At 36.6% G+C, this 15799-nt stretch overlaps 1 protein-coding gene across 5 annotated transcripts in view; it reads left to right on the top strand.

The window, feature by feature from the left end:
- The window catches only part of LOC122058343 (ubinuclein-1), a 33240-nt gene that overhangs the window by 11711 nt on the left and 5730 nt on the right, over positions 1-15799 (top strand). For 2 of the 5 annotated variants that reach the window (XM_042620991.1, XM_042620987.1), the window contains exons 5-9: positions 597-1212; positions 5604-5703; positions 5797-5906; positions 6061-6147; positions 6997-7122. In XM_042620991.1, the coding sequence (XP_042476925.1) occupies positions 597-1212; positions 5604-5703; positions 5797-5906; positions 6061-6147; positions 6997-7122 (1039 nt within the window). The remainder of the gene's footprint in view (positions 1-596; positions 1213-5603; positions 5704-5796; positions 5907-6060; positions 6148-6996; positions 7123-15799) is intronic. The other 3 variants (XM_042620990.1, XM_042620989.1, XM_042620988.1) reach the window with 3 other exon arrangements.

Genomic DNA, 15799 nt, shown 5'->3' with positions numbered 1-15799 from the left:
AAAGAAGGCTGAAGTGGTTATTTATACCGTTGGTAGATGGTGGAACCACTTGATTGGCTACTTTTAAAATTTTGTCTCCCAACTCACCATAGGGCTTACCTTGTATTTGACTGTTCAAAAGATTTCAAAGCTTTATATTAAATTTGTTTGGGTGGACATGTAGGACCTTCTGGGGTGACAACTAAGTGTCCACATGGTGGATACCATGCCATGTATAGCAGCACTATACGACCCATGAAGAAAACTCAGTCATGTGTTTCACTTTGCCGAAGCTTATGAACTTTGTAACCATTGTTAAATATCAGGTGGCAGACATTGTGTAGGCCGTCTGATGGACCACCCCTTGTATATAAGTTTCAGCTATATGAGCTTGTCACATGGATGAAAACTGTGTTCAAAGTCATACCTATTGATAATAACATTTGAATCAGTAGCACATGTTGCAGGGGGTAGGCTGTTCTATATGGTGTCTTATGTGCTTTTTGGTTGCCATACGAGGAAGCATTGTTTGTTATATCACAGATATCATAAGTTAATTCATTATTTTATTAACTTTTGATTGTTCCTTTCTTGCTTTCTTCTATTTCCTATGCTAGAAACGATCCGGTTGTCTCTTCTGACATACAACCAAAGAAACGCAGAAGAAAAGATTTGATGAAAGCTCGTGGTGAGAAGGATGGTGAGCATTTAGAAAATAAACATGCAAAAATGGGTAATGTGAGGATGAAAGCTGCAGCTAGGACCGCACCATTGGTGGGGAGCAAGTCTTCTAGTCCTCTAAGTTTGCCTGCTATAAGTGAACGGTATCAAGATGGGAAAGGGCAGAATCAATTGAATACTGCTATAGGGACTTCCAAAAAGAAGTCTGCTGATTCTAGTAATAATAAATTGGATAGTTCTTTCTCTAAAATTTCGAATAGGGATACTTCTGTATTTCCAGCGGAAGTAAAGAAGAGTGAAAAGCAGATGGTAGGAATTGTCCAGTCTAATGAGCTCAATAACAAATTGAAAGCTGGAAGTGAATCCGCTGATACTACATATCAGGCTTATAGGGATAAAAGTGCTTCCACTCAGTTTGAGCCTCAACCGAAGAAACTGTGTGATACGAATGAGCTAGAGGCATCCACAAAAGTTCGGCATCGGGATAAAAATGGCAGTAGTGAACTGCCTGACCTTAATTCTTCTGGTAGCAAGTACCTCACCCAGACTGCTGTAAGTATTCATTACTTCTGAAAATCCCCGTCTTACTAATGGTTCTCTTGAGTGTTCTTGTCTTATATTTTTACTTTTGCATTGTCATATTGATGTATTCATTACTTTGGGCCTACCAATATAATGACATACTCAATTATAATGAACAATGGCAATCCTGGAATTCGAAGAATAATTTGGGACCCTTTTGGGGAAGGGACAAGTCAGGGATGTAAAGTTTATTAAAGTTAAATAAGGGACATGTCTATAATTCCAAGTGAGTTAGGGTTAAAACGGAAACAACTTGAAGAAGTAAGAACTTGTTTGAAAATTTTAAAACTGGAATGGAAAGAAAAAACAGAATTAATCTGAAAAAAAAGAGGCTTTATGTAAGTCAAACAATTCTGTCCTTCGTCGTAATTAACAGGAATACTAACCCCCTACCTTAGAATCATGTATACTAAACCAGTGGTAGAGCTTAATTGGTTGTGGGTGAAATAATCTTCCAATTGAAGTCCAAACAACCTGAATTTCAGGTGAAGTTCACCAACTCATGGACCTCTTAAGATGATCTAATATTAGTCCCATAAATCAAGGATCATTGAAACAAGATTTGACGAAACTAGGACTAGTTGAAGACAAGGACCTGTATTAGTTTCAGGTTGGATTCTCATAGCTCACAGCCCTCTTTGAGTGTTTTGACCTAAAACTGGAGATAATGAGTCGCTTCCAAACCGAGGAAGATCTTTCCCAATCCTCAGCTCGAACTCAGTTAAATTGATTGTGTTTTAAAAATTTTCCCCAAATCCGCAAGTACTGCCTGCACAGAGAAGGGGGGAAGACAACTGTAAGAATAACAAGAAAACAGTAAGGAAGACATGGAATAAGAAAACACAGGGGAAGAACAGAGAAAGGAAGAACTAAGAAGAACAGAGGAAATATATGAGAAGTAACAGGAGTTCAGAGAACCAGACCTGATATGGAAGAATAATCAGAAGTAGAGGGGGAAGAGATCCAATATTCGATCAGCGATTGGTAATATCAAAATTTCTATTCAATCCAATCTTCTCATATGATGGGATTACATTCATGTTTTTAAGGAAAATAAGCATTCCTAATCATATTCTACTTTGGAGATAGAGTTTGAATGAAACTCAACTCCTTGACTCAACACAACTCTGCTGATCCAAGAAAATAATAATAAAGGACATAGATAACCCTGATTAAAAGAAAAATACCTAACTAACTGTATCACATATTACTAATTGGTAATTTTATTTATTGTTGTTGAAAAAATGTTGGTATTTATTTTATTTTTTCCTTTTTTAATGTCTAACAGTTACTTCTTATCTTAAGATTGTGCAACTGTTATGCTTATTTAGTTTAGTCTCTTAATGATCAATGCTTTTTTGTTGGCAAATTCTGTCCTTTTGTTTGAGAAAGTAAAATTTTGGTCATCCAACTGAAAATTGTGCAAATAATAGAATCTCCGATTGTCTTTGTCTATTGGTTGGTATATTTTTCAGGATACGCATGTCATTTATGAATTTGTTGGTGAATGTACAATTCTTTTCAGGATAGTCTCTTGTTTTGGTGGTTTTCTTTCTTCTTCTTCTTTTTGTATATTGGTATTTGGTTGTGGCCTTAATTTTATCTATCTGTCTTTAGATTCATCAATAAATTTTGACTTGTAAAAAAGGCATTGAATGCGGTGTTGTTACTTTTTGAGATTCTTCTATTTATCTTGTCTTTAGACCAGTGAATTCTTCTCCAGAAAGGCTGTGTCATGGATGAAAGAAAAAAGGTATCATAGGTTGGATCAGCCCATTTTTGAGAAACATTGGCCCAGGATTGATATTGGTTGGATCGGTGACAGGAAATCTTGTTATGCATTGGCCCATCTGCTCAATCCGATACCGATTTTTGAAATTTTGGGCTCTCTAAATTATGGATTTCCATTTGAGTATTTCATCAGTCTACTTTTCGGCTGGTGTCTACTAGTTGAGCTCGCTCGGGCCTGATTGGGCTTGACCAATTTCTCCCCCTACACTGTAACCACCCTTTAACTAAATGGGCTTACATTGGGCGGGCATGGTCCCGTTTATTATCTGTCAGTGGGGCTTGGGCTTTAATTGAGATTTGTTGGTCAGGCCTGCCGGTGCGGCCTGAAATTGGCACCCCTACCAAAATCTATTGAAATAGTCAAAATTTCTATGAAAAAGTTCATTTTTTGCCCGTCATTTTCGGTTGGCTATTTTAGGGGACAAACGATCATATTATGCTCCGATAATTCAGGGAAACCTTATGTTTACCCATATAAACATATGTAAGCCTTTATATTGCAAGAAAAGTCACACAGAGTGATGGTTTGGATTTGCAACCTTGGTTGGCATTTTACGCCAAACCCTATTGTATACCTTGTCTAATATGTCCTATTCTACTTATTTTTTTAGTACTAAAATACAGAAAAAGGCAAGTTAAATAAGTAAATTGTGCATCATGAATTAAGAATCATAATATTGATTAATTATAAGATTGTACCAACTACAAAGTACATGTAACATAACATGTAGAGACCCAAGTCCTAACTCCAAGTCTCAACAATACAATATTGTGTGGTTGACCGAAATTTCGTGGTTTCGAGCTGGGCCAAGACAAAACCAAGGGTTGAACTCAATTTGTTACTGGTTTTGACTTGTTTCGATGATGCTTTATATATTATGCCTTTGTTTCATGGAAACATTGCTTGTTTGCCAAATTTCAATTGAGAAGAGTGTGGTTTCATGGGTATCAACACATAAATACATTATTTGAAAAAAATCATTTTTTTTTGCAATCTTCTATTTCTTGCATTATCAAGCAATATCAACCTAAAGAGGACTTCTTGGAGCTTCAAGGTAAACCTCCTTTATTCCCAAATACATTTTTTTAATACAATTGGTATTCTAAAGTATATTTTGATTATTTTATTAGCTTATTTACATTCTTAGTATCTAAGTTGTTTGTAGACTTAGTATTTATAATAAATTAATAGGGCTAGTGTACAACATCATTCAAAGTACACTAGCAAACTTGGGTCAACACCACAAGTACCATTTGTGAAAATAATGCATGGCTGGGTCTAAATAGTAAAAAATTGGCTACAAAAAAAATAAAAAATCTGGGCTTCGAAACCAAGGTTTTGAGTTAACCCAAAAGATTACCAGGTTTCGACCCATATCTCGGTTTTGAGCTGGTTCAAACCTGGCCTCAGGATCAAAATTCTTATCCTTGGCCATAAGAAATGCTCGAAGTCCTCCACAACTGCCTTGTAAATGACCTCATCTACATAATGGAGGTAACTTATCCTAGGGAATATGTTACCGTATTGTCAAGAACCAGCCATTGAGCCATTGTGACTTGATATTGTTGCCATCATGTACAAATGACGGTCTGAGTAGGAGAAGTGGTTGTTCAAAAAGGACGATTCAGTTTGCGACTGTGAGTGGGTGTCATACTCATATGCATTGGGAACGAATGAAGAAGATGTATGCTCCCCCACACCAGAGAAACCACCATAGCCGCCAACATTTGCTCTGGACTCCGATTCAGTGCTTTCTGCTGCAAAAAAAACCTGACACCATGAGGTAGTAGGCTTTAGTGTCTAACATATAAAATTTTCATCACCAACTTTTGGGACTTATCATTTTTTTTTTTTTGGCAAAAAATTCATTTTTGGGAAGTTCATACCTTGAATTATTGAATGTGGCCAAATCTTTACCAATATGTAGCAAACGATGTCGTTGGAGTGACGTGGCAACCCCAACAAGTATTCCGGGAGTGTGTAGAGATAAGGTGGCAAAAATCAGCAAGAAATGTGTATTTTCTTCTTCCCACAGGTGAAACAGACAAAATGTTGAAACCATGTATATATAATGCCTCTAGGCCGTGTCGCCGAAATGATACGATATGGGGTTTTGGTGAAACCCCATAATTTTGAGCGAAATAGTATTGAATCCCTGATTCGTGTGTCATTTTGTCTTTGGCCATTTCGAACCAAAAGTTCGGCGAGTTTCTGAACAATGGTTGTATAGATTGTTTAACAACTCGAGCTTTTAGATAAATTGGTTGTACCATTGTGTCAGAGCCAAGAGATCGGGTGTTGATCCCTGGTAAGTGCGAGGGTTTTGTATTGTTAACAACTTGAGTTTTCACGTGTCATTTTGGTATATATGTTTTTTGCGCTCTGCATAAATGCATTATTTCTTAGTTCAAATGGCTAATGCATGAAAAAGAATTTGGTGGACTGATAGTAGTTTTTCATTATGTTATCTATTGTGTAGTTGTGTAATTGTTCTCATTTTGATATTTTCTTTTATTTTCCCCTGCAAGCTATTTGATTGGTGCTTGTTTGGTATGTAATCCTTACACAGAAGTCGCCATCCATGCAGTTAAAGGAAGGTTCTAGTGTTAGGCCAAAAGGCACAATGCTTGAAAGGGCCATTAGGGAGCTAGTAAACATAGTTGCAGAATGTAAGTTGCAAAAATGCTGACTTCCAATTCTTGATGTCTGAGAATGCTTAAGATATTTCTATTTAGCTTAATCTTTTCTTTACTTTTGTACAGCTAGACCACCAGTTTCGGAAGTCCAGGATCCCGATACCTCCTCACAAGCAGTCAAACGGAGATTGCCTCGAGAAGTGAAACAAAAGCTTGCTAAAGTTGCTAGATTGGCGGTACTGGAAAACTTGACAATTTCGAGCTTGTTTTCAGCAGAACACTAGGACTTGATTCTGTGCTTTATTTTATTTTATCTTTCTGCTTATATAATCTTTGTTCACTAAACAAAAATTTGAGAAAATTAATCCCATGTTTTCTTGGTTGTTGCAGCAGTCTTGCCAAGGAAGAATTTCAGATGAGTTAGTCAATCGCCTAATGACTATTCTTGGCCACTTAGTGCAGGTTAAAACATTAAAGGTATTTTTTCACTAGGGCAGTTAACTAATGCAGTTCAAGGTTCTACAAAGAAATCTTAAAAAAATAACAACCAAGATCACTATAGAAGTCGATAGAATAGATGGGGGGCATATACGTATTTATACCCTTAGAAAATTCCTAATTAGACTCATAAAATGATTCTTAATCACTCTCCCATATTGAATAAGGTGAATAAGCTTAAAAAACTCTATTTAGATAATTTTTCTTAATCTAATTCGAATTCTCTAACTTAACTAATAATCTCATATAGTCATATGTGGACCTCATCCCACTTTATAGGCTTATAATTTAGGCCTGTTACAAAAAAAAAATCAATAAAAATAAAAGGCCAATGTATATAATTATCCAAAACACAGTTCAGTCCGTTGGACTTATGCCAGTACCTTGTGGGCCTCTCAAGCTTTGGCCTATGCCTTCATATTGGATCATATTGATCCAACTAGTCCAATGCAACTGCATAATTGATCTATGGCTCATCTCATCTACTGCTTCCATCTTCCCTCCACGACTTCTGGAATGGAATCTAGTGCTTAATAAGAACATCTTAAAATAGTTTGGACGAGGCTTAGATGATGGTAAATGCTAATGCTTATTAAGTAAATGCTAATGCTTATTAATAGGATATTTTAGTCTCTTTCTGCATGAAGGCATTATACAATTATTGCCTCAGTATCAGGATTTGCTTATTGGAAAAAATGGGAAGTAGAAGGCCTTTGGCTTTGATTCTAAGCAAAACCTTCAATTATAGCTTCTGGATATAATCAAGACTGTTCTGTTTTCTATAAGTTGGAGGAGGGTTAACATTACTCTATTTTGTCTTTGCAACAGAGGAACTTGAAAGAGATGGTTGAATTGGGGTTGTCCGCAAAACAAGAAAAGGACGATAGGTTCCAACAAATAAAGAAAGAGGTCATAGAAATGATTAAAATGCGGGTCCCTTCTCTGAAGCCCAAGGTAAGCTTTCCATGATTTATTATCCTTCTATTTTCAAAGTGAGGTGTACTATGGTTTGTTAAAAATTCTTAAAAGTAAACTGCACATTGAACTGTAGGAGTCAAACAGTACATGGTTCGATTTTTTGACAAGCTGGGTGAACAGCCAAAACTCTGATGCCACTTTAACATCAGAAACAAGTCAATTCAATTTATGTTAAATTTATACATATGATGTTAAATGACTAGATATATTACTGTCATCTTATATATTGTACACATGGTCTTCTGCTCCTTTCCTTGTAAAAGCAACACTTATAGTGATAAAAAAATTAATTATTTAAAAAAGATTTGGAAAATGAGGAAGGCCCTCTTTGGTATCATTTTCTTTTTGATTTTTGTTCACAAAACAGTTTTGATTGCTTTTGGTATCATTTATGGAGTTTGTTTCTATGTAAAAAAATTGATAAAGTACAAAAACCACAAATAGATAAAAAATCATTTATGTGTTTTGGTCAAAAAAGATTTTCGGTCATATCTGCGCTGAACTTAAATGAGCACATGCTTGTAGTCCCAATCTGGAGGGGTAAAATAGTCATTTTATTTAAATTAGAAATCCAAGCCCTTTGCTATTCTTCTTATTCTTCTATTTCATTTTCTTCCTGCAACATTTGATTGTTGAATCAAACGATTGGTATCATTTCGCCTAGATGCCCTGCCAATTATGTTGGAGAGAATTGTCTTAGGCTGTTGCTTGTTGTGGCGTTTTCTTTTAAGCAGAGAGCAAACAATGGCGAGTTTGCAATGTTGGACAGATGAAAAGCTGCAACAAAGCCGGTGGCTATGACTACCTGCAGTGGGACCACAACATGGGGGGATCAGGGGCAAATAGGAATGGACAGTTGAATGGCAGCCGACTAGCAAGCACAAGCCGGCACTGTTGGATGAGTGCCTTGAATTGGCTACTTTGGGGGCTAGCGGCCCATGAAAGTACGCCAACCGAAGATCCTTGGAACAATAAGGATTTCACCTCAAATAATGTTTCTTTTTCGCTCTGCCGAAGAAAATCTCTGGTCAAGAAGGCATTGTAAATCCAGTGATCAAATTCTTACTCTCAATTCCACCCAACATCAGTTCCTTGCCTCTTGCTTTCTTCTTCTGATGGTACCCATCTCCATCTAACGACACTTCAAGGTAGCAACGGTGAGGACTCAATGAGGTAGAATTCTAAGGGTCAGGCGGCCTTCAATGAATTGATTGAATTGGACAGTTTGAGTATGTTTTGTGGACAACTGGTGGTGATGCAGTCTAGGCTTCCAAAAAACCCTGTTTGATTATGGGCCCACTCAAACAAGTAAAATCCAAGTACAAGGAAGTGGTGGCGATCAAATAAACTGAAACTTCATAAGAAGGTGATAATTTTGTAGTTAAGTAGAATATTAAGGCAACATGGTAGTTAAGTAGGGTAAGGGATACAAAGGTAATTAGTAATTAAAGGCTTGGGATTACCTTGGCAATAACATTTAAATATTTAATATGGATGGAGACTGAATTAAGATAAAAGAGGAGGGGTATTTATGCAATAAAGGAACTAAGGTGACATTTAAAATAGCGTCACCATTTCTCCTTCAACGTATCAATCAGCAGGCCAAGCAGAAGAGCAGGGCTGATTTTACGGGAGAGAACTCACTCAAGAAAGCTCGGTTTGACCTGAAATTCCAAGGTAAAATCCGTAATCCACGAAACTATTAACTAAACTCACATCAAATATGAAACCTGTTAGAAGTATATTGATTAAGGGGTTCACAGCTCTGTTCATGTGAACAGTAATTTTATATTGTTTTCCCTTCTATGTCCTTTATTTCCTTTTATGCCCTTAGTAGGGTTCTGTCACATGTCACTATTATAAATATTGGATGAAGTGGGAGTCTCAACATTAGATTGTGACTCCCAAAGGTTACAGCCATCTCTCCTCTCTCTCTTTTCCCTTTTCTTCTTCTTCTTCTAATTTACACCAACAATGGTTATGAAAATTCTGAAAGCAGGTCTGGCAAACGCACTGACCAGACTTGGATGCATACTTAAATCTCATGGCACATGAAAATCAAGGGCAGGAAACCTTAGGTTCAGGTCACCCCCTAGGGTGGTGAATAATGAGTGCCCAAAATATTTGGGAGAAAAGATGAGCGACGCAAGAGATTAGATCTAAATCGTTCGGTGGCTGTGAATATTGCTAGAACAGGATAACTCAGTTAAAGCGAATGAACAGAAAGCAATAAGAAGAAATAGAGAAAGGAGGAAGGATGGAGAAGGGTAATAGTAAAGGAGGAAAGGAAGAAGAATACAATTAGGAAGAACTTACTCTGATATGATATGACAGAATCGAGCAACAGAAAAGAACCGACAGCCAACAAGCTATCCACAGGCCATGCAGGCTTACTCAAACCAAATCTAATTTCATTCTATTCACTACTAAGCAGTGAGTTGAAAACCATGTCTAAAGAAAAAAAAAAAAACCCTGTAGAATAGAAACTAGTCTCCATTAGGGAGCTAACTCAACAAAGAAACTAAAGCAACTGAGGCTCTCTTTGGTATCATTGCTTTCTTGAAATTAGTCAACAAATATGGTTTTGGTCAAGAAATTGAAATTGTTTGGTTGCACCAATTGAAAAAACAAAAAAAATTCTGAATAAGAAATTCATTTGGTAACTTTAATTTTTAGAATAGGTTCTATGAGAGAAAGACCCCTGTAGAATAGAAACTAGTCTCCATTAGGGAGCTAACTCAACAAAGAAACTAAAACAACTAAGGCTCTCTTTGGTATCATTGATTTCTTGAAATTAGTCAACAAATATGGTTTTGGTCAAGAAATTGAAATTGTTTGGTTGCGTCAATTGAAAAAAAAAAAAAAAAAATTCTGAATAAGAAATTCATTTGGTAACTTTAATTTTTAGAATAGGTTCCATGTTCTTCCTCTGCCGAACAAAGAAATCAGGGTGGAGCTGGAACTCGTCACTCTCTTCTCCTCATCTCTCTCCTTTCTTTCTTTCTCATTCATCGTTGTCTGTTATAAAACCAATAATCCATTTTCCAGCAAGCCTGTCACTTTGTTCTTCCCTCCCTCATCTGCTCTCAGAAAGATTCAGATTGAATACATTTGAAATGGAAGATTTGAAGAAGAAATGGGTTGGTTCCAGAATTCTGAGCCACCAGACCTAGAGCAGGATTGAGAAACTGCACAGAGGTGGTATAGCTGCGACTCCCGACAACCATCTTAAAATTATCAAAATTTCCATCCAATATTCTACCTGACATCCACGATCTTATCTTCAACTTTGGAGCAAATTACCAGTGTAATTTTTCTGAAGGAGAGGAAATTGCTTACCTTGTTCGTTGGTGGCAACATTTCGAATTTTTATATTGGTCAGATAAAAGGAAGATAATATTACAAACTGTAAAACAAAAGGGGTTGAGATGAGTCTCTGTACAAAAGACAGAAGCAAAGAGAAAATGCATATTACTAGAGCATAGAATACAATTGAAGAACAGTGTGGGAGGATTTTGGTAGAGCTTACTTGATGATTGTGATGAAGAACTGTGTTATAGAGAGGACTGCGGGGGGTTTGCAGATTGGGCAGTGTTTTCCTTGTCAGGGGTTTTGTAAGAGAAATTACAAAACCCTCTGCGGGGTCAGAGAACATGAATAGCTTCAATTCTGTCATTACTCGTTACTAGGTGTAAGACAGGGATGAAGATAATTGGGTAGTAGAGGGAGGGTTTCAGAGGGAGAGAGAGAAGAGAGGGAGTGGCATTAAGTTTGGGGAGAGAGGTAGAGAGGTAAATGACATTTTTTTCCCAAGTGCAAACATGCCGACCCCATTTAGTTGGGATACGGCTGAGTTGTGTGTGTCCCAAGTGCAAACATGTGTTCATTAAACAACTAAGTGTGAAATAGGAAGAAATAATTTCAGTGAAGTTGGTAAAATAGATCTTCTGCTATTTCACTATTTCAGATGAAATTCATTTCAATTTCTTATAAATAAGGTGAAAAAAAAAAGAACATACTGAATACCCTACTTTCAATTATGACCCTGTGAAATATTCATGGTTCAAAATCATGCTGAGATCTCGGAAATGTCGTGTTTTTTTTTACCGAGTCGAGGTATGCTACGAATTATAGAAAGGTAATCATCTCAGTCGAAATTTCGGTCTCTCGGTCGAAATTTTGGTATCTCGGCCAAAATTTCGGTACCATTTCGGCAAGATACCAAAATGATACCAACCAAGGCTTATAAATACTCAATCTTGTGAGGGGGAATCAAAATTTCGACTCCAACTCAACTGTCTCGGCGAAATTCGGCTCATCCTCATATTTGAACACGAAATCACTCCATTGTCCACTGATTTGCTACATCATCACATCTATTGCCTTGAAGATCACTCTAAGTTGAAGATCTACACATTTTAAGTTTTGGAAGGTAAACCACTTTCCCCAAAACCATTTTTTATGAAGTAGTAACATAAATACATGTTGGATAGCGCTAGATTTTTATATGTTAGACACTAGAGGCCGATCTATGACCTCACAGAGTTTTTTTTTTTTTTTTTTCATATATATATATTTATTTTTTATTTTTCTGGTTTAAAAAATACATTTTCTATCAACATAAAATGTATTTTTTATGGTTAATATATATTTTTGATGGAATTCAATTATATATATATATATATATGTTACTCTAGTACTCTAAATATTAGTTAATTAATGTTGAGGTATGTTTTGATCATGGCTTAGATGCATTATTTATTTGTTTTAATATCATATTATATCTTTTTCTAACAATATTTCATAAAATCTCCAGAATAGTTCGATGGTTGCTGCCAAACAAGGTTGCAACTCTACAACACTGCCATGCTCAAATATTTGTGCAAATTTTAGTTCTACGCATGTTTATTAACCTTAAAACAAGCTTCCCACCAAGTTTCAGGTCATAATATGGCCGTTTGACCATTGAAACAGTTAACCGAGTAAAAAAAATTTCACCCAACTCGCCGAGATTTCGAACCTTACAAATATTTCATGAAATCCTACCAAGTGAGCCTAAGAAACTTGAAACGAAATAGGAAATTAATAAGTCCTTTGTATCTCCTACCAAAAGTAAAACCAAATAAAATAAAAAGATTACATTTCTTAACCCAACAAAGAAATAAATCTCTTCCAGCCCTTGTTGGTCCAAAACCTGGGTTGGTCTGGTTCCTTCTCGGTTTGGGTTTCCATTTCCGGTCGTCCCAGTCCAGTCACGAGAACGCAACTGCATCAGGTGATCCAGAGGTTTGATCCATGCATAAAAATCTTAACTTGTCTATGGATCTGATGGTCCAACTGATCCATTCGATTTGCTTTCCAATGGTTTTATAAAGTTGGGCCTTGGTCTTATAGTTATGTACATCATAAACATTTTAAAGACAATCATATTTGATTAACAATAACTCAAATGTCTACTTTACCTGAACTACTTTGGGTTGAATACAAGAAGCATGTTCTGCCATTCTACTCTGTTTAAGACCTATCTGCTGCTTTATGCACCAACTGTTTCCTCTCTTTTTCTAAGTCATATGTGGCCTTCCCTGCCAATGTCTAAACGTCAATGATGAACATTGTTACTCATTGGTGCATCTGTTAGTTTCATTGCACATTGCTAATCCATTTCATTTGATTTTCCTTCATTTGTGCCCCATCGATGTCTCTATTTTTTACGGTTTTACCAAATGCAATAATTTCTGATCATATCCTTCCTATTCTTGTCACTGTTTACTCGACAAGAATCGATTTGTCTTAGGGGGAAGAGGTTTTCTACAGAGGCATTGTAGAGAGATACCTCTACATGGTCTCCCTTGAAAATATTTTTATCTGCCATGTGATAAATCAATTGGGTCCCAAACTTTGTGGTCATGTTGCTGACATCAGCCTCTATTTATGTGGTAGATTTCTGCACAAAAGCATTGTCACTTGACAGAATCAGCAAGTCAATTTTAGTAGACATTTCAAAGTTTGAGGAAATCTGATACACGGTGGGTCATATGATTGAGTTTAGCTGTGAGATTTGATAGACCTCTGGTCCACGTGTTCTTTATCTATGCAGCAGTCTGATGGCTGAGTTGTCCTTCCTTTGTTTTAACGGTAGCAGAAGACGAGAAAAGTCCAACACATGGTGCTCCATATTGTTGAGATGGCCCTCAAAATTTGCATGCCAGACTTGTCAGTAACCCAAGGGGTGCCCTAGATATATTATAGTGGGTTTGGTAACACAGTCCTCTTCATGGCAAAAAGTGTGCTGGTCTTGTAGTGATACCTCTCTGGTGCCTGTCTAAAAAATCTCATACTTTGTCTCATTGATAAGATTATAAGAACCTTTGTGAGGAAAGCAATAATGCAGAAAATGGGTTACTATATCATACATGGTTGCAGAGTACAACTGTAACTAAATAGGGATATGTAAATTCCTGTAATCAATCTTATACATTCTCTACAATTTTGAAGGGGTGAGGATTGGATCAACACCTGTACCACGAGTTTTATGTATATGCTGTTTTTTATTGACCAGCATTCTGCTCCATAATTTATTACTGGTCTTATCACCCTAGAGGGGACAAAGGTATCAGGCGACAGTCCAGGCTGAACCGCCTTATCACCTAGGCTATGGCTTGATGACTATGCTGCCCACCATGCACCCAGCCCAAATTCTATGGGTAACATTGTCTTTAAAAAAGCATGCTTTCAGTCATTTACGGTTAAACCAAGATACCAGGAAATGATTGCTCCATAGGATTATTTATTTGTCATCAAAGTTTAGCATTCCTTCACTAAACATTATTTTTACTAAAATTGTACTCCATTAGGGTGTTTTCCCATCTTGTGCAACCAATCATATTTTTCTAATTTGGTATTTTATTTTTTGATGATGATTTTTCAGTTAAAATTAGAGAAAGGAGTAGAGATTTCTATCATGTGAGATGTATTGAGAGTGATGATGGTAGAGTCCTCGTAAGGAGGGATGAGGACATTTTGAAGAGATGGGAAATGTACTTCACTGACCTACTAGATGGAGACACTTCGAGTAGGAGTGGCCCGGAAGAATGCATTACGCTTTGAGACACCACACACTATAGATATATACGAAAGGTTGGAGTGGCTGAAGTTAAAGAAGCGTTAAGAAAGGTGATAGGACGAAAGATACTAGGCCTTGATGAGGTCCCAACAGAGGTGTGGAAGAACTTAGGACAATGTGGGGTATCTTGGTTGGCCAACCTTTTTAACAAGATTTTACATACCAAGAAAATGCTAAGTGATTGGAAGCATTTTAGTTCCGATCTACAAAAATAAAGGTGATCTCCCGAGTTGCAATAACTATAGAGGCATAAAATGATAAAACTAATGAATCATAGTATGAAATTGTGGGAGGCCATCGAAGCCCACCTGAGAAAAGAAACCGCTATTTCGTAGAACAAATTTGATTTTATGTCAGGTAGATCTTAGAAAAATCCTATGGGGAGCTAATTTGGCATGTAGTAGAGAAGAGAATGGTATCAAGTAAATATGTAGATATAATTAAAGATATGTATGAGAACGCGGTGATTAGCGTGAGAATCGTGGGAGGGCAAAGTAGTGAATTTCCAATTACAATCGGGTTACACCAAGGATATGTTTTGAGTCTTTATATATTTGTGCTTATCATGGATGATTTAACCAGGAAGATGAGGTTCCATGGTGTATGCTCTTTGCTGGTGATATTGTTTTGGTGGACGAGACAAAAGCGTGTATAACGCTAAGTTGGAGCTATAGAGAGCAACCGTGGAATCAAGCGGTTTAAAATAAGAAGAGCGGAGATGGGGTATATGATGTGTAATTTTTGTCACACTACGATGCAAGGTTATTAAGGAGTTGAGCTGACCGAGGCATTTGAGGGTCTTTCGGAGCGCTTTGGCGATAGGGCGGGTATAAGTCGTCGCTTTATTGAATAAAAAGAGTTCTTATGTTATTTTTTTATACAACCATTCTATTTGACTCAAATCCCAGTTGAATCCTACTACTCATATGCTAAATAAAGATTAAAGGTTCATACTTCATACCAATGCAATAATACATGAGTCAATCTAGTTTTCCAAATAAATGGAAGGCACTAGGTAGTAGTAATAAAGAGTTGCATATAAGGCTATAAGCATATTCATCCACTCTGGTTTTCCAAATTCAATCTGGTTTTCCAAAGAACATGGTAGACAGTAATACATTTTCAAAAAAAAAATATCAGTAGCCTCATATAGTCATATTTATACAGAAAACGAGATTTTCTTTAAATCAATAACCTGATATTTATGCAGTAATTGGCTCTTAACACTAGCCTTAGGTCTTCACTCTACACTAATATTAAGAATCAAACCAAAACAACAGATTGAATTAAAAACAGAATCACAAGAATGACAGAAAATGAAGAAGAAAGAAGGGGGAAGAAAGAAGAAGAAGAAGAAGAAAAAAAAAATAACAGGTTTCGTATGCAGAACATAGGAAGAAAGAAGAAGAAGAAAAAAAAAAGATAGGTACAAAGCTATCACCGTAGGTTGAAGAAGAGTGAAGAACAAAAGAGGGAAAAAAAAATAAAACAGGTATCATATATAGAACAGAAGAAGAATGAAGAACAAAA

Source organism: Macadamia integrifolia, chromosome 12, assembly GCF_013358625.1.
Source record: "Macadamia integrifolia cultivar HAES 741 chromosome 12, SCU_Mint_v3, whole genome shotgun sequence".
NCBI classification, from domain to species: Eukaryota; Viridiplantae; Streptophyta; class Magnoliopsida; order Proteales; family Proteaceae; genus Macadamia; species Macadamia integrifolia.
This window is presented reverse-complemented; position numbering and strand designations above follow the sequence as displayed.